This window comes from Gadus macrocephalus, chromosome 11, assembly GCF_031168955.1.
Source record: "Gadus macrocephalus chromosome 11, ASM3116895v1".
Taxonomy (NCBI): domain Eukaryota; kingdom Metazoa; phylum Chordata; class Actinopteri; order Gadiformes; family Gadidae; genus Gadus; species Gadus macrocephalus.
The window spans coordinates 3,230,519-3,255,776 of NC_082392.1; the positions used below are offsets into that span (position 1 = coordinate 3,230,519).

At 47.4% G+C, this 25,258-nt stretch overlaps 1 protein-coding gene across 2 annotated transcripts in view; it reads left to right on the forward strand.

Moving 5' to 3' along the window:
• The window catches only part of kntc1 (kinetochore associated 1), a 33,626-nt gene that overhangs the window by 5,977 nt on the left and 2,391 nt on the right, over nucleotides 1-25,258 (forward strand). The window contains exons 19-58 of one of the 2 annotated variants that reach the window (XM_060066086.1): nucleotides 455-566; nucleotides 1,662-1,805; nucleotides 1,893-1,949; nucleotides 2,276-2,347; nucleotides 2,556-2,675; nucleotides 3,144-3,287; nucleotides 4,638-4,733; nucleotides 5,178-5,281; nucleotides 5,479-5,581; nucleotides 5,702-5,836; nucleotides 6,247-6,366; nucleotides 6,632-6,704; nucleotides 7,100-7,167; nucleotides 7,848-8,149; nucleotides 9,297-9,469; nucleotides 10,572-10,672; nucleotides 11,044-11,188; nucleotides 11,416-11,472; nucleotides 11,654-11,817; nucleotides 12,175-12,279; nucleotides 12,428-12,556; nucleotides 12,789-12,905; nucleotides 13,739-13,848; nucleotides 14,333-14,579; nucleotides 15,053-15,142; nucleotides 15,627-15,792; nucleotides 16,695-16,753; nucleotides 17,311-17,533; nucleotides 18,478-18,551; nucleotides 19,964-20,174; nucleotides 20,423-20,535; nucleotides 20,842-20,894; nucleotides 21,480-21,558; nucleotides 21,922-22,046; nucleotides 22,786-22,921; nucleotides 23,927-24,022; nucleotides 24,214-24,270; nucleotides 24,407-24,461; nucleotides 24,563-24,626; nucleotides 24,718-24,847. In XM_060066086.1, the coding sequence (XP_059922069.1) occupies nucleotides 455-566; nucleotides 1,662-1,805; nucleotides 1,893-1,949; nucleotides 2,276-2,347; nucleotides 2,556-2,675; nucleotides 3,144-3,287; nucleotides 4,638-4,733; nucleotides 5,178-5,281; nucleotides 5,479-5,581; nucleotides 5,702-5,836; nucleotides 6,247-6,366; nucleotides 6,632-6,704; nucleotides 7,100-7,167; nucleotides 7,848-8,149; nucleotides 9,297-9,469; nucleotides 10,572-10,672; nucleotides 11,044-11,188; nucleotides 11,416-11,472; nucleotides 11,654-11,817; nucleotides 12,175-12,279; nucleotides 12,428-12,556; nucleotides 12,789-12,905; nucleotides 13,739-13,848; nucleotides 14,333-14,579; nucleotides 15,053-15,142; nucleotides 15,627-15,792; nucleotides 16,695-16,753; nucleotides 17,311-17,533; nucleotides 18,478-18,551; nucleotides 19,964-20,174; nucleotides 20,423-20,535; nucleotides 20,842-20,894; nucleotides 21,480-21,558; nucleotides 21,922-22,046; nucleotides 22,786-22,921; nucleotides 23,927-24,022; nucleotides 24,214-24,270; nucleotides 24,407-24,461; nucleotides 24,563-24,626; nucleotides 24,718-24,847 (4,729 nt within the window). Of the gene's footprint in view, nucleotides 1-454; nucleotides 567-1,661; nucleotides 1,806-1,892; nucleotides 1,950-2,275; nucleotides 2,348-2,555; nucleotides 2,676-3,143; nucleotides 3,288-4,637; nucleotides 4,734-5,177; nucleotides 5,282-5,478; nucleotides 5,582-5,701; nucleotides 5,837-6,246; nucleotides 6,367-6,631; nucleotides 6,705-7,099; nucleotides 7,168-7,847; nucleotides 8,150-9,296; nucleotides 9,470-10,571; nucleotides 10,673-11,043; nucleotides 11,189-11,415; nucleotides 11,473-11,653; nucleotides 11,818-12,174; nucleotides 12,280-12,427; nucleotides 12,557-12,788; nucleotides 12,906-13,738; nucleotides 13,849-14,332; nucleotides 14,580-15,052; nucleotides 15,143-15,626; nucleotides 15,793-16,694; nucleotides 16,754-17,310; nucleotides 17,941-18,477; nucleotides 18,552-19,963; nucleotides 20,175-20,422; nucleotides 20,536-20,841; nucleotides 20,895-21,479; nucleotides 21,559-21,921; nucleotides 22,047-22,785; nucleotides 22,922-23,926; nucleotides 24,023-24,213; nucleotides 24,271-24,406; nucleotides 24,462-24,562; nucleotides 24,627-24,717; nucleotides 24,848-25,258 lie in introns of those variants that run through there. The other variant, XM_060066087.1, reaches the window with a different exon arrangement.

Sequence of the window (25,258 nt, forward strand, 5' to 3'; positions counted from 1 at the left end):
CTCAGATTGTGGGCATGACATTTAAAGCGTATATGGATGATACGGATACTGGTGGAATCGACCAAGACTGAATGGTCGCACTGTTTTAAAGATGATCCAAAACTCGTCTCCTCACCAGCCTTAGTGACGGTTGCCCCCAGTAGGAGGGCGTAATTTGTGTCTTATAAGAACACCTTTTGTAGGAGGCAGGTACGACCATCCTATTGACAGGTGAATAACCAGAAAGATGGTGCCGTTTCTGTATCAAGGTATTATTTGAGAGAGACAAGTGATCGTTTTTGCAGTGTACAAGTCAGCAACTTCTAAAGCATTTTCCTCTTTGAATTAAAATTGACTGATACACGCGTGTGACTATTTTCAGGTGCTCCCACAATACCTTCCTATTTCTGTTGTGTTATGCTAGTTCCACGTGACTCTCCCGTACGACCTGTGTCTCTTCTCTGGTTCCCCTCAGTGGCATCAGCTGGATAGAGTTCCTGAACAGTACAGACAACATGGCCGAGGTCCAGTGCCAACTCAGGGAAGGGGACCTCAAGGGCGCCCAGCTACTCTGGCTCAGACACGAGGTAATGCAGGCATATCGTTAGCCTCGTAGCATAATGACCTAAGTCATATTTAAAGGTTCATCTTGTATTTAGCGTGAAAGATCAGTCAAACAGACGACTATCGGGCTGATTGTTGTTCCACGTCGACCCAACGCAAGGGGGTTTACGGACCCCTTTCGTCCTTGCGGACCCTCCTTGCGTCCACCCCAAGAGCCTTACGTGCGCCTCCCAAAAAAATGAAACCTTCCGTTGAGGCGACGCAGCATCAAGGGCTGTGATTGGTCCGACGCAGAACCAAAACAGGTTCACGACTGCGTCAAAGTGTCCGCGTGTTCACTGCGTTGCGTCGACGTGGAACCATAATCAGCCCTTGAGGCAGATAGTGATTGTGGAATGTAAAAAGCACTCTGATTGGCTTAGGACATAGCCAATGAGGCACAATGATTCAACAGCATTAGGAGAGAAGAGTTAGGTTAGATAAAAAAATAGGGCCAAAATATGACTTGGGCAAGGCTATGAGGCCAACGATATGTAAATGAGCTAACCCATCTTGAAGGCACCCAGTGCAACTTTCGAGGCTTAAAAATGAACATTCAATTTCTAGTCTTTTTTACACGTAGTAAGTTTCAATAACTCCATACCATTACATACCGACATTTAAGCAGCAAAGATGAGACGTCGTTGTGTGGTGAGAACTGATACAAAATCGATAACAACAACAATGCCGCCATTTTCTTTATTTTTTGTAACCTACAATAAATAAAGCAGGCTTCCAGTCAATGGAAAAATGGCTTCTCCCCACCGGCGATTGTTGTTTACGATTTTCTATCAGTTCTCACCACACAACGACGTCTCATCTTTGCTCCTTGAATGTCGATATGTAATGGTATGGAGTTATTGAAACTTACTACGTGTAAAAAAGACTAGAAATTGAATGTTTATTTTTCATTGAATGTTTACATTAAGTTGCACTGGGTGCCTTTAATTGAGGAACCGCAGCACAGTTATGTCCAGCTGGTTTAAAGCTACGAGCCAGTCGAAATGTAACGTACCGCACATTTTTAAAGTGCGTGATTGAATCGCCGAATGTAAATGTGATGTGTGCGACGGGAACAGGGAGAGATCGCAGAGAAGGTTGACGAGGCTGCGTTGGAGGCTCTGCTGGGCGCCGTCCCGGAGGACCTGCCGTCGGGGGAGCTCTGCCCGTGGTTCAGGACCGTGCTGGTCCCCTTCGTCCGGAGGGTGCTGCCCCAAGGCCAGGTAGGGCGCCGGTCGCTCGGGTCCGGTCGTTCTCTCCGTCGTCGTCGTTTGGTCAGCACTGAATCTCTTCCTCGTGTGTTTGGGTAGAAAGCGCTGGCGAGATGGCTGGAGCAGAAGGCGAGGAATCTGGAGTTGACTGAGAAGGTAGTAATGACTTGTGTTCATCTGGAACACTGCAATACAGTCTGATGCAGTGTTCTATTAACGAGTGAGTGAGCCCGTTACGTAGACAAAGGATATAAATATCAGGGTACCAGTGAGGGTTAGTGAGGATATCAGGTTAAATAGCAAGTACTAGTGGATGCAACGGCATTTCCTTCTAAGCGTTTTTCTCCATAAATCTGTTCCTCTTAAAAGCTAAAAGCTGTAGTATTGTGCAAACTTCCAATTATAACACTTCAAACATTGAATGTGATTGACTCTCCGCTGATCAGAGGACATTAAGTGATGACTGTATTCCGTTGTCCTAGGGCGCCTGGCCGCTTAACGGACTGGAGATGGCTGAGCTGGGTCTGCCGTCGTTATGGATGTGGATGCAATCTGTAAGCTGGTCCCTCCACTCCCTATTTTGTACTTTGGTGCTGATGTTCATGGTATAGTTTTGTGGAAATATCTTCATGGTAATATATGCCGTTTCTTTTCATACTTAAACTTCAATTAAATCCTCTAAAAAGAGAATTGTGTTGTATCATTGTAGTAGGGTTACCATCAGGGAGTCTTGTGATTGTTTTGTTTGTCGCGTGTTTCCAGGACAACGACTACGGTGCGGAGGAGGTGGCGAACCTCAGGTCTCTGGTGGTCAACCTGCGGCAGCTCCTCGATCTGCACCGGAAATACAAGTGTCGCCTCTCCCTCTCTGTGTTTGAGAAGGTGTGTGGTCGGTAGACATGTTGTGTGTCTGAAAACTGGAATTAGTGATTTCTGATTTTATAATAAGATTGTGTTTAGATTGAGATGCATAGATCCAAGTGCAAATTGGACTCAATCAAAACACAATTGAAGCAAATGGTAAATGGACTGCATTTAATACAGCGCTTCTCTAACCAGTGGCCACCCAAAGAGCTTAACAATATTGACTAACATCACCCATTCATACACACATTCACAAGCCTTGCGTCAAGCACGTTAGGTTGAGGGGTCCCTTGCTCAGGGACACCTCTACACCCAGCTAGGAGGAGCCGGGGATCGAACTAGCAACCTTCCGGTTACCAGCCGACCCGCTCTACCTCCTGAGCCGCATGGTGGGCGGCATGATGAACCGACAAATGCTAAACAAAGTAGGCGATGTCGACCGCTGAGTAAGAATGTGCCTGGTCCTCGTTCCTTCGCGTGGCACAGGGCAGCGCGCGGAGCCTGGCCTTCTTCATGCTGGACAAGATCACGGCTCCGGAGGTCATCCCGCAGACGGTGGAGAAGAGCGTCCGGCCGTACGCCCTGGAGCAGCAGATCCCCCTGGACCAGCTGCTGCTGCACTACATCAAGGTGAGCGCTGCGTGGCCACGGGGGCCGTCTAGATGGAGCCTCCATGGAGAGGAGGGCCACTCAGAGGGCCACTCAGAGGGCCTCTCAGAGGGCCACTCGGAGGGCCTCTCAGAGGGCCTCTCAGAGGGCCACTCAGAGGGCCACTCAGAGGGCCACCCAGAGGGCCACTCTGAGGGCCCTCACTGCACCTCAGTCAGCCTACTAATTTAAATTCTCGGCTCTTTATATTCTTAGAAGATAAGAAATGTATTTAATCCCGTACATGAGAAATTCACTTGTTACAGCAGCCCATGGAATATAAAAAGATGCAATAATGAAATAAAAAATAGTTTGTATATTTAATGTATAAAGTGTATTTGTACCGCATCGTCTAATGGCATCTTAATCTTGGCCTAAGGCCACTGCCTGTTACTTAAGATCCACTCTTGCCCCTTTCACACCGCCGCAAAATCGGGGCCGGTTCCGGGCCAGTTCGGAGCTAGGGCCAGGGCTTTGGTTTCACACCGCCAAAGAACCGGCTCCGGCCACTAAAAACCGGTTCAACTCTGGCCCCACTTTAGAGCTGGGCTAGAACGAGAACCGCTTTTACGCAGGGGGCAGGGGGCGGGGTTATCCCAGGAAGACCAACGAAGGGCGGCATTTTTAAATCACCGAAGTGAACGATCGACGCTAAGACAAAATCACAGTGGACCGTGGAGGAGACAACCTGTCTCCTTGGATTTTGGTCTTCTGCCGAGGTCCAGAAAAAGTTCCACCATTGTTCTTGTTGTTTGAAACTGCGAGGGTTGCTGGTAAAGCGGAGACGTAAGCAAACGTTTGCAGTGACGTCATGACGTTGCTCTCGCCGGCTCCGTGGCTGGCTCTCGCCGGTGTGAAACCAACCGGTTCTTAACTGGGGTAAGGCTGGAACCAGTTTGGAACTGGCCCTAGCACCAGCCCGGAACTGGCTCTCGGTTCTTTTTGGTGTGAAAGCGGCATCACTGAACCGCTCCTTGTGCGTACTAAAACCTTGAGCTGATAAAGTTGGACCCCTTGCTGTTCCTTGAGTTGTATGTGATGTAGGGCTGGGCCATTTGGCCTAAAAATAAAATCTCTGATTTTTTCAAACCTAACCCACAAATTGATTGTGATCTATGTTTTTTCTATCAATGACAAATATATTTATATTTTTAAGTCTGTATTTTATTTTAAGATTAACAATGCGCATGCTGCCATGACATTTTACTCTTTAAAAATATTTCTTTTTTCAATAATCGATTATTGACCATAAATTTGAATTACGATTAAAACAAACGATAAATCGCCCAGCTCTACTGTGATGTTGACCTCGTGGTTGTGGCCCGGCTACAGGACCTGTTGGAGCGCTGTCGCTCCCAGACCACCAGTCTGTTCACTAACTGGGAGTCCAAGGCTGTGGCGGTGCTGGACTGCATGACGGAGACAGACGTGAGTCCTCAGGCCATATCAGCACCCTTCACTTTAATGGAGGGGCAGTGTTAATAAAGAGGAGTTATGGTGGTGATAGGTATTATTATTGTTGTTGTACCAAGTAGTTAATCCTAGAGGTAGGGCGGGCCGAATTCTTTGGTCAAATTGATTCGTTTGCATTCCTTCTTTCCGACTGTTGTGAAATGTCTGAACCGTAAAGGCATTTGCCTCCCTAAGTGAACCTGCTGTTCCAGCGGGGATTCTATTCCTAAATGTGTTTTGTGCGGAGAGTTCTGGGAAGGAGGGGTGTGCTATGACCCACCACCACTTTGTGATGTTAATTCTTTTTTTTCTTACATTTGATAATTTATCAATAACTATAACTTATAAGTCTGCGATCTTCCATTCCCACCGGGAGACCCCAGAGCCTGGTTGTAACCCTCTCCCTGGCTGTGTGTTCAGCTGAAGGTGGACGCCGTGCTGGAGGTCATGCAGAACGCGGTGGTGCCGTGGAGCGACGTGGTTGAGAAGCTGGTTCAGAAGTACCTGGAGATGGAGGGCCCCAAGTACAGCATTCACTCACCCTGCCCTGCACCCCAATGTCCCCTCGTTATTAAGTGTTGTTCATATTTATACAGTATGGTAACAACAAGCCATTCCAATGCTCGACATTAGTGGTATAACCAATATTTCACCTGCCGTTTTGTGTTTTTAAGTTTTGACTTGCTCTTTCTGAACTTGTTTTCCTTCTCTAAACCCCCAGACAAAAGCTTTTAAAAGAAAGGTACCATCTAATGGAGATTACAAAACTCCTCCGAGGCTACGGCATCCGCAACTTCAACCTCTCCAACAACACAAATGTCATGGTGAGTCCGTCCCCACGTCGCAACGACAGTAACCGGCAGTCAGCCTGAGCAGTTGATGTACTAAAACGAACCAGAGTCGGTGTGATAACACTCCTGAGCATGGCGTTTGTTCCCCGCCAGGCCCTGATCCGGTACATCCTCAGGCAGAACCTGTCCACCTCCTTAGAGGACTCCCTGAAGTTAGCGGTCACCTACAAACTCCCCACCTTTCAGATCCACTACCTGTACCTGACGGAGCTCATCGCCCAGGGCAAGGTAGGTCCGCGCCCCGTCCAGCACACTGGGACTCACCAGCGGTGTTGGTTAATGGTAAATGGACTGCATTTATAGAGCGCTTTCATCCAGAGCGCTTCACGATATTGCCTGACATTCACCCATTGATGCACGCATTCAAAAACCGACGGCGCAGTCCTCCACGCAAGGCGACAGCCAGCTCGTCGGGAGCAGTTAGGGTTAGGTGCCTTTGCTCAGGGACACCTCGACACTCTTTGAGGAGCCGGGGATCGAACTAGCAACCTGGCGGTTACCAGCCAACCCGCTCTACCTCCCGTGCTACTGCCGCCCTTCATGCCGGGAAACGTGCTGAATGGAGTTTCCCCGGTGTGTGTGTGTGTGTGTGTGTGTGTGTGTGTGTGTGTGTGTGTGTGTGTGTGTGGTTCCTGCAGAGCGAGGCGTGCATGAGCCTGCTGAAGCAGCTGTCGTCGGCGGAGGCGGAGTGTGTGGTGGAGCGTCTGACCGCGTGGGCCCGCCTGCATCTGGAGGACAAGGAACACGTGTCTGATGAGGTCAGCAGGGTTCTGTTATGTTCTGCTTCATTAAAAAATAGATGCATGTTCACTCTTTGATTTGCACTAAATAGGCTGCTGCACCAATGAGCAGTCTGATGGGCCTCGCCCGATAATCTGTAATCTGTTATCTGAAACTGTTCCAAAAAATGTCAATAGTAATTGAATTAATTCTCGTCTGCGTGTTTAAAACTTGGATTAAAGAAAACCCATTGTAACGTTTGGTTTACTGACGGTTGCCACTCTGCTTTCATCTTCTCAACAGCACAAGAAACATCAGATGGTCATTGCTCAAGTCCTGGTGGAGGCGTTGAAATACTTGCATGTAATCCTAAAAGGTATATAGTCAATTTGACAATGAGTGAAGAATGTTTGCACAGGCATGCCATGCACACACTCCTTCTGGTTTCCAGTTACTGCTCATTTTATCATTTGTGTTTGGAGGTTGATTGGTTATTTCTATGTTTTAAACCTACCAAACTGTCTTCTTAGTAGGCAATCTTTTGTTTGCATATGAAACCTAAATCAAGATTTGCTAATATGAAAAAAATAAACTACTTGCACAAATAAGAAGATGAATTTTAGAGGAATATTTGAATTCGGTAACGTTATTTATATACAGGATAATTGTATTTGTTTAGTTCTGGTACTATGTCTTGGGGGTTGGGAGATTTCAGTGATGATCGAAAAGCCATTTAGTTGGAACCCATTACTCCCTTCTGCTGCTGTGTAGAAGAAGTCCTGAAGAGCATGGAGTGTGAGAACAACCTGGTCATGTTCAAGGCCATCGCTCACCTGCAGGTGAGCTTCGGTCTGCTTTTTTAAACGAAACAATGACGAGTCAACACAATCTATTTTGAACATATACCACAATGGTTAGTGTGATGACATTTATTTTTACGCGAATAACTGGAGAATTTGGGACAACATTCACAATTTCTGCCTTAGTCTTTATTTGAGCCTTTAAGAACGGGAAAGGACGAACAATTAAGCTTTCTAGCAATATTAAGCACTGATGTCATAACATCAATCCATCCATGTGACTCACTCAGTTAAAATACATCGAAACATGATCCCTGATCCAGTCTCCTCAATGTGTTCCTCAGTCAAACTACGATGAAACATAATCCCTAATCCAATTTTCTTAATCTGTCCCTCAGTCAAACTACAATGAATCATAATCCCTAATCCAATTTTCTTAATCTGTCCCTCAGTCAAACTGCAATGAATCATAATCCCTAATCCAATTTTCTTAATCTGTCCCTCAGTCAAACTACATTGAAACATAATCCCTAATCCAATCTTCTTAATCTGTCCCTCAGTCAAACTACATTGTAACATAATCCCTAATCCAATCTTCTTAATCTGTCCCTCAGTCAAACTACATTGAAACATAATCCCTAATCCAGTCTCCATAACGTGTCCATCTCGGTCAAGCTACAATGAAACCTAATCCCTAATCCAATCTTCCTCTCCACCAGGAGGACTTTGACGTCTTCTTCACCCCCGCCAACTACGAGGACCCCGCCATGCGCCAGCAGATCCAGGAGCACCACATCATGGCCTACGAGAACACGCGGGGCCGCCGCCAGCCGGGGGGCCCGCTCCCGGACACGCCCACGCTGGCCAAGGACCCCGACGGCAAGAGCAAGAGCGTCTCCACCCAGGCGGGGCTAGGGCGCCTGGGGAGGCAGCTGCAGCGCACCAAGCAGGAGCTGTGGTCGGACCTGGCCCTGCGCGCGCTGGGCGTGGGCAAGGTGGAGGTGGCGCTCAAGATCCTCGGGTGAGGGCGTAGGGGCCAGAGGGCCGGCTAGGCTAGGAACCACGCTGGGTCAGGCTAGGCTAGGCTACAGGCTAGTTAGCCTCAAGGCTCGCTATGCTAGCAATGATTTGGAAAAATGTGTATTTACTAGTGCTGTCAAGCGATTCATATATTTAATCGCGATTAATCACATTAATGTCATAGTTAACTCACACATTTTTTTCTATGCTAAATATCCCTTGATTTCTTTGTCCCATTCATTTTTCTCATTTTAAAGCTCTTATCAACATGGAGAAGTGCTTCGGCTTGCCTTGTGCAAATGTTTTTTTATTGATAACAACATTGGCATATGCTGATCAAAACAGGACGATACAAAAAAAAAGCCTATAGTGCAATTAAACGATGAACATCCAAACATACTACCTTGAACATAGCAGTCAGGCTACTGCTTCTTTGTTTTGAGCCAAAGAAAAAAAAAAAGAAATTGCGTTAATCGCGCGATAAAAAAATTAACGCTGTTAAAATTGGTTTGCGTTAACGCCGTTAATAACGCGTTTAACTGACAGCACTAGTATTTACATTTACATTTAGGGCATTTAGAAGACGCTTTTATACAAAGAGACTTACAATAAGTACATTTGTCAGAGGAAAGGGAAACAGCAATATATTGCTAGTAGTACAGTAAGGATGTTCATAGAACCAAGTGGCAAGCAGTTACAATGGCTAGGTGTGTCTGCACTTGTGCTCAACCAGAGTGACTGAAGCTGTGTTCGAAATCCTTCCCTATCACGGATATATTGAACTATATAGGGTGCTCGCCATTTTGTAGTGGTGTTAGACTTCTCAGTGGTTAAATTCATTCACTATATAGTGGACAATAAAATACCCACAATTTGAGTGAACATACGATGTTCCCTACATGTTACCCCCGTGTACCACAATGCAATGCGGTCGTGTTTTCGAAACTTCATTTACTGTCGCAAATTACGTTTAGAAAGGTTTAGCGTAGTGTCCGAATTCTCGTTTGTTCATTCCCTATATAGTTCACTATATCATGAACACTATATAGGGAATAGTGAGTGAGTGAATAGGGAACGATTTCGAACACAGCTTGAGTGTTACCCTGGGGGTGGATTATGACGAGCACACCCTCCATGTGTTCCTCCAGTGAGCTCTACGAGCACCACGGGGACCCGGGGACGGGCAAGGTGCTATTCACCGCTGCCCAGAGGCTGTGCCAGATGTTGGAGGCGGACACGCCCATGGTGGTACCGGACGGGTCAGACCTCCCGGCACTCATCCACAACCTGGCCTCCCGGGCCATCACTGTGTGTCACCCAGGTAACTCACTCACTCACTCACTCACTCACTCACTCACTCACTCACTCACTCGTACTAACTCACTCACTCGTACTCTAACTAACTCACTCACTCGTACTCTAACTAACTCACTTACTCGTACTAACTCACTCACTCACTCGTACTTGTACTAACTCACTCACTCACTCACTCGTACTAACTCACTCACTCGTACTCATACTAACTCACTCACATACTCATACTAACTCACTCACTCATACTCGTACTAACTCACTCACTCATACTCGTACTAACTCACTCGCTCATAATCGTACTAACTCACTCACTCATACTCGTACTAACTCACTCACTCATACTCGTACTCACTCACTCACTCTCGTACTAACTCACTCGTACTAACTCACTCACTCATACTCGTACTAACTCATTCACTCATACTCGTACTAACTCACTCACTCATACTCGTACTAACTCACTCACTCATACTTGTACTCACTCACTCATACTCGTACTCACTCACTCATACTCGTACTAACTCACTCATACACTCACTCACTCACTCATACTCATACACTCACTCACTCGTACTCGAACTAACTCACTCACTCGTACTCGTACTAACTCACTCACTCACTCGTACTCACTCACTCACTCGTACTAACTCACTCACTCACTCGTACTCGTACTAACTCACTCACTCATACTAACTCACTCACTCATACTTGTGCTCGTACTAACTCACTCACTCATACTCGTACTAACTCACTCATACTCGTATTAACTCACTCACTCACTCGTACTAACTCACTCACTCATACTCGTACTCACTCACTCTTACTTGTACTCACTCACTCTTACTCGTACTAACTCACTCATTCACTCATACTCGTACTAACGCACTCACTCACACACTCACTCACTCACTCACTCACTCACTCACTCACTCACTCACTCACTCACTCATACTCACTCACTCACTCATACACAAATACTCAATCCCTCATACTCAGTCATACTTATTCACTTACTCACTCATACATACACACACAAACAACCACTAGGAAAAGCATAAAATGGTGGATATGCAAAGTTGCCTGTTTTACAGATGTTTGTCTTGTTTCAGACCTGCTGCTGGACTGTCTGGAGCTCTGCAAGAGTACCAGGATAGCCATGGATGTTTATCATCAGTGTCTGTTTTCAGACAACTATGGTTTTATAGCCAAGGTCAGTATCATGAAGCCACACATCAGCTTTTTGTAAGTTAGTTAAAAAATACAAAGAAAGACTATACAATGTACACACTCTCCAAGTACTGTCCAATTAGGCTAATATCTAATTACACTACATGTTCAAAACAATAGCCTAGGGCTGTTCGATTATGGAAAAAATCTGCACTTTCTATAAAACATTTAATCAAAATTAGTTTTGTGATCGTTTGACGCTAAAATCGTCAAACGAATTTAGCGAAATTGCGATTAAAATTTGATTAATCGCCCAGCCCTACACTAACCTCCTGGTATCCAGTCATTCCTAAAGTCCCTCACCTACTAACAGGTAGACAGTTAAACAGTGGTGCATGATGGTCCTCTCTGTAGGATGTGAGTTTGGAGGCAAAGGGGGACCCGTACTCCCAGTGGACCTTCCAGGACCTGTTTAGGGAGGACTGCATCGTCTTGGACGAGGTGTCGGTGCTGCCAGTCCAGTATGAAATCACAAACAGCTTGCTGCCTATGTCCCCAGGTAAGAGTGTGCGTGGGTGTGGGTGTGCATGTAGTGTACATACTGTATGTATGTAGATATTTATCTATTTTCTGTACATTAGAAAATTGACTGCATAAAGCAAGCAATCCCTTGGTCAAAGATATCCCCAAAACACATCATGTCATCAGGCCAGACGAGTGTCGGTGTCACGGTATCAACAATTAGCCATCACAAAGTCAAAGTGAAGAACGTTGTTATCATTTCAGACCTCAAGCTATACCCGCTGGACTGCTCCTGTCTGTCACACTGCTCTTTTGAAGATGGTAACTACCCTGTCTCACGCTCATAAATATATTTATATGGAAGACGGAGTCCATATGATGTACTAAAGCTCGGGAAGACAGTCCATGTGATGTACTTAAACTGGGGAAGACAGTCCATGTGATGTACTTAAGCTGGGTAAGACGGTCCATGTGATGTACTAAAGCTGGGCGGTGCCTGCAGGCTCCAGCTACCTTCAGCCCCTGCTGGGCCCCCTGAACATCATGCTGCAGATGCTGCAGGAGTGCAGTCAGCTGGAGCTGGCCCTGCGCGTGCTCGTCAACTCCTACTGCAGCTGTCTTCAGCACGTCACCTCCAACATCATGGACGTCAAGCTCAGCACAAAGGTGCTCCGTCTGTCTGCCCCTCTGTGTGTGTCTGCCTCATCTGTCTGTCTGTGGACTTTGTGTGTCTGTCTGTATGTCTAATCCGTCTGTCTTTCCCCTACCGCACATTGGACATTTATTATGGGCTGATGAGGGTTAGGTCCAAACGATGTGTGTGTGGACAACAATCCAGATTTTTCAAACTTAAAAATGGGTTTGCAGGCCAGAGGTTGTATTTGTACAGGGTATTCTAACTTGCACATGCTCTCTGTGACCTTGACAGAATTAAAAAAGAGGAGATAAACAAAATGGAGTTTATATGTCTATGGTGTTGGTTTTTTGGGAATGAAATAACCTTATTGGGTTTATGTTTTCCAGCTCTATGATAAAGGCCGTCTTCAAGAGTACAACACATTAATGACGGAAGTCCGAAAGTTGACTATAACCACCCTTAACAACGTTGCAGTGGCCCTCCTTAACAAGGTAGGCGAGGAGCCCGGGCCCTCTAGCCATGATTCTGGCCATGAGAGAGGCCCCCTAGGGTACAACGTCACATTGTATCTTTTTAACTAGTATTGTTTGTTTTGGTGGTCTCTAATTGATCATACTGGGTTTCTCCTCTGCGTTCAAGGTGTTTAACTGGGGAGTGTTGGATTGTGACTTGGCTATTGGACTCTGCACTCTCCTGTCTAAGACCGAGGTCTTCAAACTGCTGTGGAAGGTGGTGGACAACACCTGGCAGAACTATGACAAGATCATGGTTAGTGCTTTGGTTTTATTTATCATTTATCCTTTGTTTTGCTCTGCTGGTCTATTATGATTATTATACTTGGTTACACCTTCTCAGATGAAACGATACCTGCATCCTGTAATGATATAAATGTCCTGGGTCATTTAAGTGACTCTGATATACGAACTGTTATCCTAGACATCTCTATGCTTAGTTCCATCCTCTATAATATATTCATCCATCAACTTTTCTTTTCTTTTAGGCCGTTGCTGTGGTAGGGGCTCAACTGTGCCACCTGTACCAAGATAAACCGGAGGAAGAGAAGTTTTTATCGGTCATCACTGACGCTGAATGGGGCATCAAGCTGGGAAAACTAGGGGTTAGTTCCAGAAACGCTGTGTTGAACCCTCTGGTCTGACTGATGGAGAACTTTTGCTGCATGGGTTGGAAGTTCTTTGAACACACGCCTCAGAATCAACTTAGAGTTTATTATAATAAAGGGTAAAAATAGAATAAAATGAATGTTGTCTCTGCAGAGGGGCCACACAACACGACAAGCCTACTGCTGGCTGATGCGCTGTAGTGAGCCATGAACAGCTGGCTCACCTCAGTGTTAAAGCAGGGAGACGTCCTTGAGGGCCACTGCTGCAGATAGGGATGCCACTGCTGCAGATAGGGATGCCACTGCTGCGTTCGGCCAACTCAGGATGTAGCTCGTGGGATTGCTGCCTCAGGTCAGGGATTGATAGTCAGCCAAGGCGGTCTCACTTCCCCTCAAAGGCGATAAGCCAATATAAACAGTGAAGTGGTTACTATAGATAATAACTAATGGGTCAAGGTGTCTTAGTGTCTTGGGAACCACATGTCTCATGGAAATGTCCATTGCATGAGTCTAATATGAATTCTGAATAGAGCAATGTGATGACTTATTATGATGTGTTTGACACGTTTGTTTTCTTTGTGGGGTTAATTGTTGATTAGTAATTGGGATATGGAGATCAAAAAGGCAATGAGATGGACTGGCTTCTGCCCCCTATTAACCCTATAATCCCCCATGATCTACCCTTAACCCCAGCTGTATTAATTATAATGAGCGACTGTCTTGTTTAGAGTCACTGTACAACTCACTTCGTTCCGACTCCCGTTATTACAGATTTCTTGCCGTGTTTGATGTCTTGGCCTCGAGTTTAACTCGCCCTCCTCTGCTCCCAGATCTCCATCCAGTCTGTGTTCCGTCAGCCTCCGGAGATGAAGACCAACATGATCCCTGTTCTGGTCAGGAACCGTAACATCACGCCCGACATCATCCTCCAGTACTGCAGGTCAGACCCGATGCTGGTGGGCCTTTTCAGCTGGAGGCAGAACAGCCTGGGAGCTGGGCCCTTCCAGCCAGCCTCCGCTTAATGGTCATTTGGTCGTTTGATTTCCCATGGTTGACGTGAATAAGTACCGACGTACGAGTGCTGGGATACCAATGTACTCTTGAAAGGGAGTTTTTTTTTCTTGCCCCCTGGGGGGCTACAGTAAAGGGGTGTCATAAATACATGGCCTTTGACACTGGTCCTATGATTAAGGCCTATACAAATAAAATAGAATTGTTGACCTGCAGCTCAACGAAGCCTCTATTTATGGTCGTGACTGAGACTGAATCCAGGGTCAGAAAGCTTTGGGCCAACAGATTTCCATCTGTAAATTGCGGTTAATGCAGATTATGACCTTTTTTTTTTTTTTTTTTTTTTTATCTTTACTCTGTCATACCCCTGTGTGCCGCCTCTTGTGACGACCGCCTCCCTGATTCCCATCCAGCGCCTACGGCCTGGACCAGGACATGGTGATCAACCTGTACATCACCACCCTGCTGCTGCCCCAAGAGGAGGAGGAGGAGGAGGAGGAGGAGGAGGAGGAGGAGCCGGGCGTCGCCACGGTGACCGGCGAGGACGAGGCGTCCCCTCCTCTGGGCCACGCGGACGCCATGGACCGCGTGCTGACCATCATCCCCATGTTGATCAGCACCAGCAACCTCACCGACAGCCTCAGCGCTGCCTTGCTCAAGGTGAGGGCTCTCGGAGTCTGAGTAGTTTGGGGGGGGGCGCGGCGTAGACGCGAGGCTCTCGCCTGCAGGGTTCCGAGATCAACCTGCTCCTTATTGCTATGGATGTTACAAGGTTGCTTCAATACAAGCTTCTTTTAAATTAGAAATTGTAAACAGAAGGAGTATTTAGCAGAGGTATCTTCGCAGCTATTTTGGCGGCCTTGAGCAAGGTATGCTTACCCCTACCTGCTCCTTAATGGTGTGGACGTTAAAGGACAAGAGCATCTTTAAGTTACAAATCGTAAATAGGAGTATTTAGCATAGGTGTTTTTGCAGCTATTTAGTATCGTTTGCGTCACCCAAAAGGTCTGGGTACCTAACTGTAGTTTGGTCAAGTCGACTGCATGGCTCCACGTTGTCTCTGTGTCTGGCGTCCTCTTCCTCCCACGTTGCCTCTCTGCCTGACGCCCTCTTGCTCTCGTTCGGTCTCTCAGCTCAGCCCGTACTGCTACGAGAGGATCGAGGTGGTGTTGAAGATCATCCAGACGGCCGACGAGAATGTCACCTGCTTCTCAGTCAGCCAGGTAACACGCCCCGCCCGCACACGGCGGGATCTCACCTGACACGGTGGCTCTGTGAACGTCCCCTCGTGTGGAGAAGAACCTTCCTGGTTCAACAGCTTGCTATGGATAGCTGATGAGTGGGCCCTCATGATACTGATGTGCCAGTACCATGCCCACCTGAGCCTTCTCTTAAAGCGTCACTCTCCAGGGTTCTGCCCTCTGTGTCTACGATGGAGGACATTTTGAATTGGTTTGATTGGTCGGCACAGGGAAAATAGAGCACCTCTATGTCGACTTCAAATCTAGAGCTGGGCATTATTTATAAAACCCCCATTTCACAATATTGTTGGCGATAAGTTTATAGTTTCTTTGTTTGCAGAACGTTCCACGTTTAAGATGTGTCATCCAGGACCCCAGTTAACATCCTCAACACCACGCAGCCCCCCATGGCCTCTCTGCTCCCCCTCTCCCAACGCCTCACCCTCGTACCCTGTGTTCTCAACAGCACGTCAGCCTGCTGAAGCACCTGCAGTCCTACCGCCGCATCGGCCCGCCCACGGACTTGGAGAGCTCCTACCTGCTGGAGAACTGCCTGCAGCCCAGCGCCCTGGCCAATAGCCGGCTGCCCTTCCACATGCTGATGCACCCCACCCACTACTGGAAGATCATCGGTGAGTCTGATCCACCGCACCCACTACTGGGAGATCGGCGGTGAGTCTGATCCACCGCACCCACTACTGGGAGATCGGCGGTGAGTCTGATCCACCGCACCCACTACTGGGAGATCATCGGTGAGTCTGATGCACCCCACCCACTACTGGGAGATCATCGGTGAGTCTGATCCACCGCACCCACTACTGGGAGATCGGCGGTGAGTCTGATCCACCGCACCCACTACTGGGAGATCATCGGTGAGTCTGATGCACCCCACCCACTACTGGGAGATCATCGGTGAGTCTGATCCACGGCACCCACTACTGGAAGTGGTGGGTGGCGTCGGGCTTACCAACAGCCTGCCGCGATAACATGATCCGCATCGGGATAAAACTAACAAATTACTTGGTAATTACAAATGACTACCTACCAAGTTAATCACTATGGGCGTCATATGGCTCAGGAGGTGGAGCGGGGTTGGCTGGTAACCGGGAGGTTGCTAGTTCGATCTCCTGCTCCTCCTCGCTGAGTGCCGAGGTGTCCCTGAGCAAGGCACCTCACCCCTAACTGCTCCCGACCAGCTGGCTGTCGCCTTGCATGGTTGACACCGCCGTCCGTGTGTGGATGAATGGAATGGGTAAATGTCGAGCAATATTGTAAAGCGCTTTGAGTGGCCGCTGGTTAGAAAAGAGTTATGTGCAGTAAATGCAGTCCATTTACTGCTTGCTCACTAGTATCTCTGAAAATGGAAACTGCTAGAATCCCGTTTTGTTTTGTGCAACTATTTTAATCGGTGTGCTACAGTTTAATTAGAGATATGTTACATTATATATTCATCGCATGGATGGTTTATGTGACAAACATTGGGATCCATCCCTTGATCCGTGGAGGAGCCACTAACACGCTCTCCTTTCCTCAGCTCCAGAGCTCAGTGAGGAAACCTTCCCTACAATCCTGCTGATCAGCAAGCTGATGAAGGTACCACTCCTCCTCCCATTCTTCGGTTCATACAGCAACATGAGGCCGAGGCAATAAGCATTGTATTGTTTGTCAAGCGGATAATAATCGTCACTCTTTTTATTGTAATCATTGTTGATCCATTCAAATCTGGTGTCACTAATCCTCCCCCATCATGCATTGGTATCCATCTTCTATCTAGGATCTGAAGTGCTCTAAATCCTAGTTCATCATTCTTAACAATGCTTGGTTTGCTCTCAGGCTTACTTGTAGGCCACTTAAAGTGCTGAATGGATAAATAGCCCTATATACAAATGCTAAGTATACATCCCCACTCTGGCATGCTTAGCCAATCAGTGAATGGGGCCGTTTCACAGAGCAAAGCACAAGGGTAGTTCAGGGCTGGGTGTCACACGATGGAGTGACCCACATTTTTTTCAATAAACCTTTCAGAATCATTGTTGCAGTGATGTAATGATAAAACATTAGACAAAAGCTTAAATTTAACGCATCAAATTTTTTAAAATGAGTCAAAACCAGGAAACTAAACAAAGGGTTTCCCCCTGGTGCATGTGCAGGTGAGCCTGGACAAGCTGTACATGCTGGCGGTCAACAACGTGTTTGAGAAGAGCCTCAAGCCCCTGCTGCTGAGGCAGAGCGGCCGCGGCCCGAGGCCCGGCCCCGGCCCCAACCGCCACAGCTTCGAGGTGGCCAAGACCATCATGGACTACATCCGCTGCATCCAGAACCCCGAGTGGGCCGCCGCCACCGCGCACAAGATCACCCAGGAGCTGCCCCCAGGTCAGATTATACACAGATTACCAGGAGCTGCCCCCAGGTCAGATTATACACAGATTACCAGGAGCTGCCCCCAGGTCAGATTATACACAGATTACCAGGAGCTGCCCCCAGGTCAGATTATACACAGATTACCAGGAGCTGCCCCCAGGTCAGATTATACACAGATTACCCGGAGCTGCCCCCAGGTCAGATTATACACAGATTACCCGGAGCTGCCCCCAGGTCAGATTAAACACAGATTACCAGGAGCTGCCCCCAGGTCAGATTATATACAGATTACCAGGAGTTGTCCCCAGGTCAGATTATACACAGAATACCAGGAGCTGTCCCCAGGTCAGATTATACACAGAATACCAGGAGCTGCCCCCAGGTCAGATTATACACAGAATACCAGGAGCTGCCCCCAGGTCAGATTAAACACAGATTACCAGGAGCTGCCTTAAATTCAGATTATACACATATTACCAGGAGCTGTCCCAAAGTCAGATTAAACACAGATCAATAATCAGAATGCCAGCTGGTCAGATTAAACGGGTCAGATTAAACACTGATCCGATTACTAGGAGCTGCCTCGAGGTCAGACTAAACACAGATTACCCAAGAGTTTTCCCAGGTAAAATTGAGGACCGAATTGGGGTTGATACCTGTGAGATTACATACCGATTATCCATGTATTGTGGTATTTTAGAAATGTAAATATATTCTATAATAACACTATAATCTGTCATAATAATATAGTTGGATGATGGTGTGGATATAATCAATAATAACATTTAGTGACTATTGTGATCTGGTCTTATCACAGTGTTGTATTGCAATGTCACTGTCTTGAGAAATGATATGTATAGACTTCATTACAATCCCTGCTTGGAGAATGGCTGCCGCAGTGAGAACAGGTTGGTAAAGCTCCTTCGATGGATGTATTGCTTCTTCTTTCTCTGCAGGCAATGAGAAGACCCAGTCCCTCAGGTTCTGCCTCTCGCTGGCAGAGACCTGGCTGAAGGACCCTAAAATAGAGGTCAGAGTTCGCTGTCAACACCTTAAATAATAAAGAGGGACGACGACAGCATTAATATTGAAATTAAATCTTCAATTATTTTTTTTATTTTTTTTCAATTATAAAATTTTCAAAAGACGATCACTACTGTTATAGTGATATCTTTCTGAATTCACTTGAATTCTTCCCAGTGTTCAGCCTGTCTCCTGCTGTGAGCGGTGATGGTATGTGTTGGGGATAAAGCTGAATTTGCCTTAGCTTTTGAATTGCATGACTCAGCGCAAATAACGCCCCGTAGTGACTCAGCTAAACTACACCTTTCCTATGACGGTGCTGTCCACGCACCAGCATCCAACTCTGCGACTGTTGCACCAACTGTCATAAAAAAAAATCATTATTACATTTCAGCGGTTGTCTTCTCCTGGACACTTTATCTGTATTGGCAGAAGGATTCGTTTCATAGCACATGTAGGACAGTTTTTATGCGAAACTTAAAAAGCAACTCGCTGACATAACACTGACTCTAAATTACTTGTAAAGTCAAGAGAGGGTTGTGGGTGTGGGTTGGGTGAGTGTGTGGACTGTCATTGTTAATAAGCGTTTCTTGGTGCTGTAGCTAGTCTCTCTGGTGTGTGTGTGTGTGTGTTGTGGCAACCCGGTCCTTGTTGTTGCCGGGTTCCAGCGGTATAAATCACGCTTGGCAGTGTGGGTTAAGCCATTAAAGGCATTTATTGCAGACAACTTAAATCAAACAAAGTAAACGCGGTCTCTAGGGCCTCCGTGGGCCTCTAGCCTCTCGCGGACACGAGCGCTTCCTCCTTCCTCGCTCCCGTCTCTGGTCTGCCCAAATGTCAGTCCTCTTATAGTGGCTCCTCGGCTTTCGGCCAGGTGTCCCCCAATCACGCTGATTGGGGTTCGGTCGGTGCTCTCCGTCGCCGGCTGGTGGGTGACGGTGGTAACGGCCATCCTGGACCATCCCTCGGGCTGGTCCGGGCCGAGGTTTACGGGGCGGGATGCCACAGTGTGTGTGTGTGTGTGTGTGTGTGTGTGTGTGTGTGTGTGTGTGTGTGTGTGTGTGTGTGTGTAATTGCCCCCATTGCACTCCTGACCATCCCTGGAAGGAGGGATCCCCCACTCTGAAGGAGGGATCCCCCACTCTGAAGGAGGGTTCCGCCACTCTGAAGGAGGGATCCCCAACTCGGAAGAAGTGATCCCCCATTCTGAAGGAGGGATTCTGCGTTCCTCCTCTAGATTTCTTCCTTGCTAAGGGAGCTTTCTCCTGCCTTCTGGGGGGGCTAGGGCCAGGGCGGCGTAATGAACACATGCCCTGTAAGAGGCTGTTTGAGGCTGTGCCGGTGGTTAAGGATTACACCAAAAACATTTAACTGAAATTAAACACTCTGTTCGGTTCTGCACCCGTGATCCCTTTGCAGCAGTCGGCGCGGTCCCGGGGGGAGACCTTCCTGTCCAAGCTGAAGCTGCAGTTCCAGCGCTCGGCCACGGAGAACGCCCTGCTGGGCGCCCAGCTCGGGGGCCAGGAGCTGCTGAAGCTGACCGGTCTGCCCGCCAAGCTCATCGCGGCGCTCTACGAACACCCCAGCGTGGCCCAGCGCTACAGGGACTCGGCCGGCGACGGCTACCCAGGTAACCCCCAGCCCCCCCGCCCCCCCCAGGGGAAGGCCGCCAGGGTCCAGGCTCCAGGGGAAGACCGCCGCGGTCCAGGCTCCAGGCGAGGCCGATGTTTGAGATTATGAGGGGGGGGGGGAATGATGTACTCCTTTTATTGCTGTTCCTTATAATCAGAGCAATGGGGAGTTGCACAAAGGAACAGGGATAATAGCGTGATTATTAGTGCCGTTGGTTTGTAATGCGTGGTGTTTTTTCTTGCGCAGACCTCCATGCGGTGTGCAAGGGGATCGCCACCATCAACAGCGTGGATCTGCTGAAGATCAGGAACCTGCTGCTGGAGAAATGGATCTGTAGGACGGGCCCGGCTGGGGCTAAGGTCTGTCTGTCTGCCTGTCTGCCTGTCTGTCTGCCTGTCTGTCTGCCTGTCTGTCTGTCTGTCTGTCTGTCTGTGTCTGTGTCTTTGTCTGTGCCTCTGTCTGTCTGTCTGTCTGTGTCTCTCTGTCTGTCTGTGTCTGTGTCTCTCTGTCTGTCTGTGTCTGATTGTCTGTCCGTCTACCTGCCTGTATGTCTACCTGTCTGTCTGTCTGTCTCTGTCTCTGTCTGTCTCTCTCACCTCTAATCATTTCAATGTATTTCAGATTCTTCTTACCATTAACTAGATGTTTGTTTTTTGCCTGTGAAGGACGTGAGCAACCAGGAAGTCTTTAACATCGAAGAAGACCCGGACTTAATGAGGTGAGGACGCTCTAGGTACACATCGTTATCAAACGTACTGTTAAGTGCATGACTGTAAGAACATGGTTGGTCAAACTGGTTCTTGCCTTAATTTATATAATCTTCTGACCACTCAAATCAATAGATGCGAGGTCGTAGGGCTGGGCGATTAATCAAATTTTTATCACGATTTCGATTTCAGCGTCAAACAATCACAAATTTGACATAATCGAGTTTTTCGATTTTATTTATTTTTTATTTTATTTATTTGTGATAATATTTTTTATAGAAAGAACAGCTGGATACATATCTGTATATTACTTTAGATTGGAACATTTCTTTTTGACCATTTTGTGTATTTTTTTAAGGCGAAATTTCCAAGTTCTCAGTTCCAAAGTTTTTTTTTGGGAGAGACATGCTGAATAAGTTTTCAAACTCAAAAATAATAGTTTTTAATAATCGTGATTTCAATATTGACCAAAATAATCGGGATTATGATTTCGCCCATAACCGAGCAGCCCTTCGAGGTCGTAGCAGTTGAAGGTGTTATTGTTGACATGTAGCAGACCGCTGCTCTCTACAGACACCTTGTTGCTTCCCCCACAGGGTGGTGCATCTCCTCCAGCCCTACAACACGGACACGGCCGTGCGTTTACTGAGCCCCATCCTGACTGCCGAAACATGGGTATGTGTCCCGTGCGCCTGATTGGTCAGACAAAGGACCGACCGCATCCCCGAGGTTTGAAATTGATGGGAACGGATGTTGAAAAATGAATGAATGAAACCCATTTAAATTGAAGGCATTTAACAGAAGCTGTTATCCAAAGACAATTATAATTAGTACAATATATGTCTGTCGGTACAGTAAGGATGTTCATCGAAAAAGGGCCATGACGAACCTCATGCAATGAGTGCGTAAGGGGGGGTGCTATACTCAGCCCTTGTGTGTGTGTGTGTGTGTGTGTGTGTGTGTGTGTGTGTGTGTGTGTGTGTGTGTGTGTGTGTGTGTGTGTGTGTGTGTGTGTGTGTGTGTGTGTGTGTGTGTCAGCCCCTGGGCAGCGGCGGGCCCCACCTCACCTACAGCCACCGGTCGCGGGCGCTGCTCTGCCTGATCCACCTGGCAGACGCCGGGCTGCTGGAGACTCACACCCAGATACCACGCGCCAAGACCAGGTACACACACACACACACACACACACACACACACACTCACACTCACACACAGATACCACCAGCCAAGACCCAGTACACACACACAAACACACACTCAGATGCCACGCGCCAAGACCAAGTAGGCTCATGCAGGCTCACGCAAACTCAACCACTCACGCACGGATGCACACACTCACACAATGCATATGTAAAGACACATATATATATATAAATATTAGAGCTGTCAAGCGATTAAAATATTTAATCGTGATTAATCGCATTAATGTCATAGTTAACTATTATTAATCGCGATTAATCGCAAATTATTTTTCTATGCTAAATATCCCTTGATTTTTTTGTCCCATAATTCTTCTCATTTTAATTCTCTTATCAACATGGTGAAGTGCATCGGCTTGCCTTGTGCAAAAGATTTTTTATTGATAACAACATTGGCATATACTGATCAAAACAGGACGATACAAATAAAGAGCCTATAGTGCAATTAAACGACTGCTTTGAACAAATGTCATTTGAACATAGCAGTCAGGCTACTGCTTCTTTGTTTTGAGCCAAAAAAAAATTGTAAATAAAATAATTACGTTAATCGCGCGATAAAAATTTTAACGCCGTTAAATTTGGTTTGCGTTAACGCCGTTAATAACGTGTTTAACTGACAGCTCTAATAAATATGCCAAATGAATTCCAATGCGGTCCGTATGTGTGTGTGTATTTATGTGTGCGTTGTTCTGTCCTCGTACAGGTACTACCTGAGGTGCTTCATCTACGTGTCCCAGCTGGAGGCGCTGAACGTCTCCTACACCATCGAGGCCTTCCTCAGCAGCCCCAAGGAGGGCATGGTGAAGGGACTCTGGAAGAACCACAGCCATGAACCACAGGTGCCCACACGCAAATACAAAGGCCTAGGGCTGCTCGATTATGGAAAAAGAATCATAATCCCGATTATTTTGCTCAACGTTGAAATCACGATTATTCAAACGATTATTTTGGGGTTTGAAAACATGATGTATTTATTCAGCATGTCTCTCCCAATGAACGCTTTGTAACCGAGAATTTTGAAATTTCTCCTTAAAGAAATACACAAAATGGTCAAAACGAAAAAGTTCAAATCTAAAATAATGTCCAACTGCACTTTCTATCAAACATTTAATAAAAAAAACGATTATATTCGTTTTTCGTGCGATAAAAATGTGAGTATCGCCCAGCCCTACAAAGACTCATACATGGACACAGAGTCTCACACGGGCTCCTGCGGAGGAAAGATATCTATGACGTGTCCTTTGTCACTTCATGTTTGTTGTTCTTGCTTTGGTTTGAGCGAGACGTTTGAGCGGGCTTCATCATGCGCTGTCGGTGAATCCGTCACGCGCTCAGTTCACACCGAGCCTGGACGGGCCACACCTGATCCACGTTTTCAACTTGTTTCGAGCGGAGCGCTTGCCCCTCTTATAAGAAGAGAGGGGGGCGGGACCAAGCACTGCCCTGCCTGCCGATTGGTCCGTCAGGGTCAAGGGTCTAATGGGTGCTGCTGATGAAGGGCATGACATAGTCACGTCTACCCAGTGGTTGGATGACCCCGTTCTATGTTCACATAACCGGGGTCACGTTGAGTAACCTTTAGTTTGGTTGTCAGCCTTAAAGGCCTTGACACACCAACCAGATCATCAGTCGTCGGACAGTCCGGCGAGCGCGGTGACCTGAGTCTGTTCGGTGTGTGCTGTGCGATCGGCCATCGTCAAAGCCGTGATGAATCGGCCATGACGAAAATCGGTCCGACTGCCTTTTCCCGCCAGACTGTCCAACGACCGATAATCTGGTTGGTGTGTCAGGGCTTTAACACACAGCTATGGTGATGAGTGACGGGTGTTTGTTCTGTGCTTCAGGCCGTGCGGCTGGTGGCAGACCTCTGCCTGGAGTACCAGGTCTACGACCCTCAGCTGTGGAAAGGACTCCTGCAGAAGCTGCTGGCCTTCAGCATGGTGAGTGGAGAGGGCGGACGGGCTCATTATGTGTCTCTGACCACTGTAATTGTACTTTTGTGAATCCTCCTCATAAAGAAATAAAATAAAAAACTTCACAAAAAAATAAATGGATCGTTATAGTATTATCTAAAGGGAATGCTAGGGACAAATATGTTTACAGTGTGTTGTTATGTCCCTTTTCATTTTAGATCAGCCATCTTCAGAAAGTATTGGAGGCCATCTGTGCCGTTCCATCTCTGTGGCAGGTCAGTGTCTGCACCACACAGACCCTCGGGGACAGCGAGTCTCTAAAACATTGCCTGTATTCTTGTGACACGTCATAGAACCAATGAAATCCTTTTAATAAAATGAAAACCCCCTCTCTTTCTTTCTTCTGTAAAGATCTCCAGCTTCACCAGTACCTGGAGGAGTATGATATTGGCGCCGTTCATATCAGGTATCGAACATGTCCCTCCGTCTCCACCAGCGTGTAAAGACAACCAGTTCAAAGGTTGGTCCAACAAGCACTGACCCATGTCCCTCCTCCTGTCTCCTCAGCCTCGGTCCCTCTCAGCCCCGACCAACAGGCCACGCTCTGCCGGACGTTCGTCCTCCTCCTAAAGTAGGGTCTCCCTCAGACGAGGCTTTGAAGAACGCCCGCCGTCTCCTCCTAACTCCCTCCCTCACTCACTCACGGACCCCTCCCCCCCCAGGTGCCCGTTGCTGCTGAACATGGACCTGATCGGTATCGCCAACCGCTTCGCCCAGTTCACCCTGCCCGCCTTCGCCCTGGGCACGCTGCTGCTCATCCCCTGTGACGTGAAGAAGGAGAAGCAGATCCAGGTACGGTCGGCTCTCCCTGATCTCACCCAGTAGAAAGTCCCAAAGTCCCTTCCTTGAATGCCCGTCAGTTCCAGAATAGATTTTTTAAAACCCTCTTATTGGTGTTGAAAACACTCGATGGATGAGCGCCCGAATATGTGTCAGACGTGCTTCTGGTGTACTCTCCATCTGGATCACTCAGGTGCTCTGGCCTTTGAGTTGTTCCCCGGGTGAGGAAAGAGACCTAATGGGGAGATGACATTTAGTGTCTGTGGTCCTCGCCTCTGGGGCAGCCTGCAGGAGGAGTTGAGGACATCACAATCTGTGACCCCCTTTAAAGGTGACGTATCATACCACCAGGTGTGAGTGTGGTTAGCCGTTACAAGCCGTTTCGAAAATCAGCCTCTTCTGACATCACAAGTGGGCGTGTCC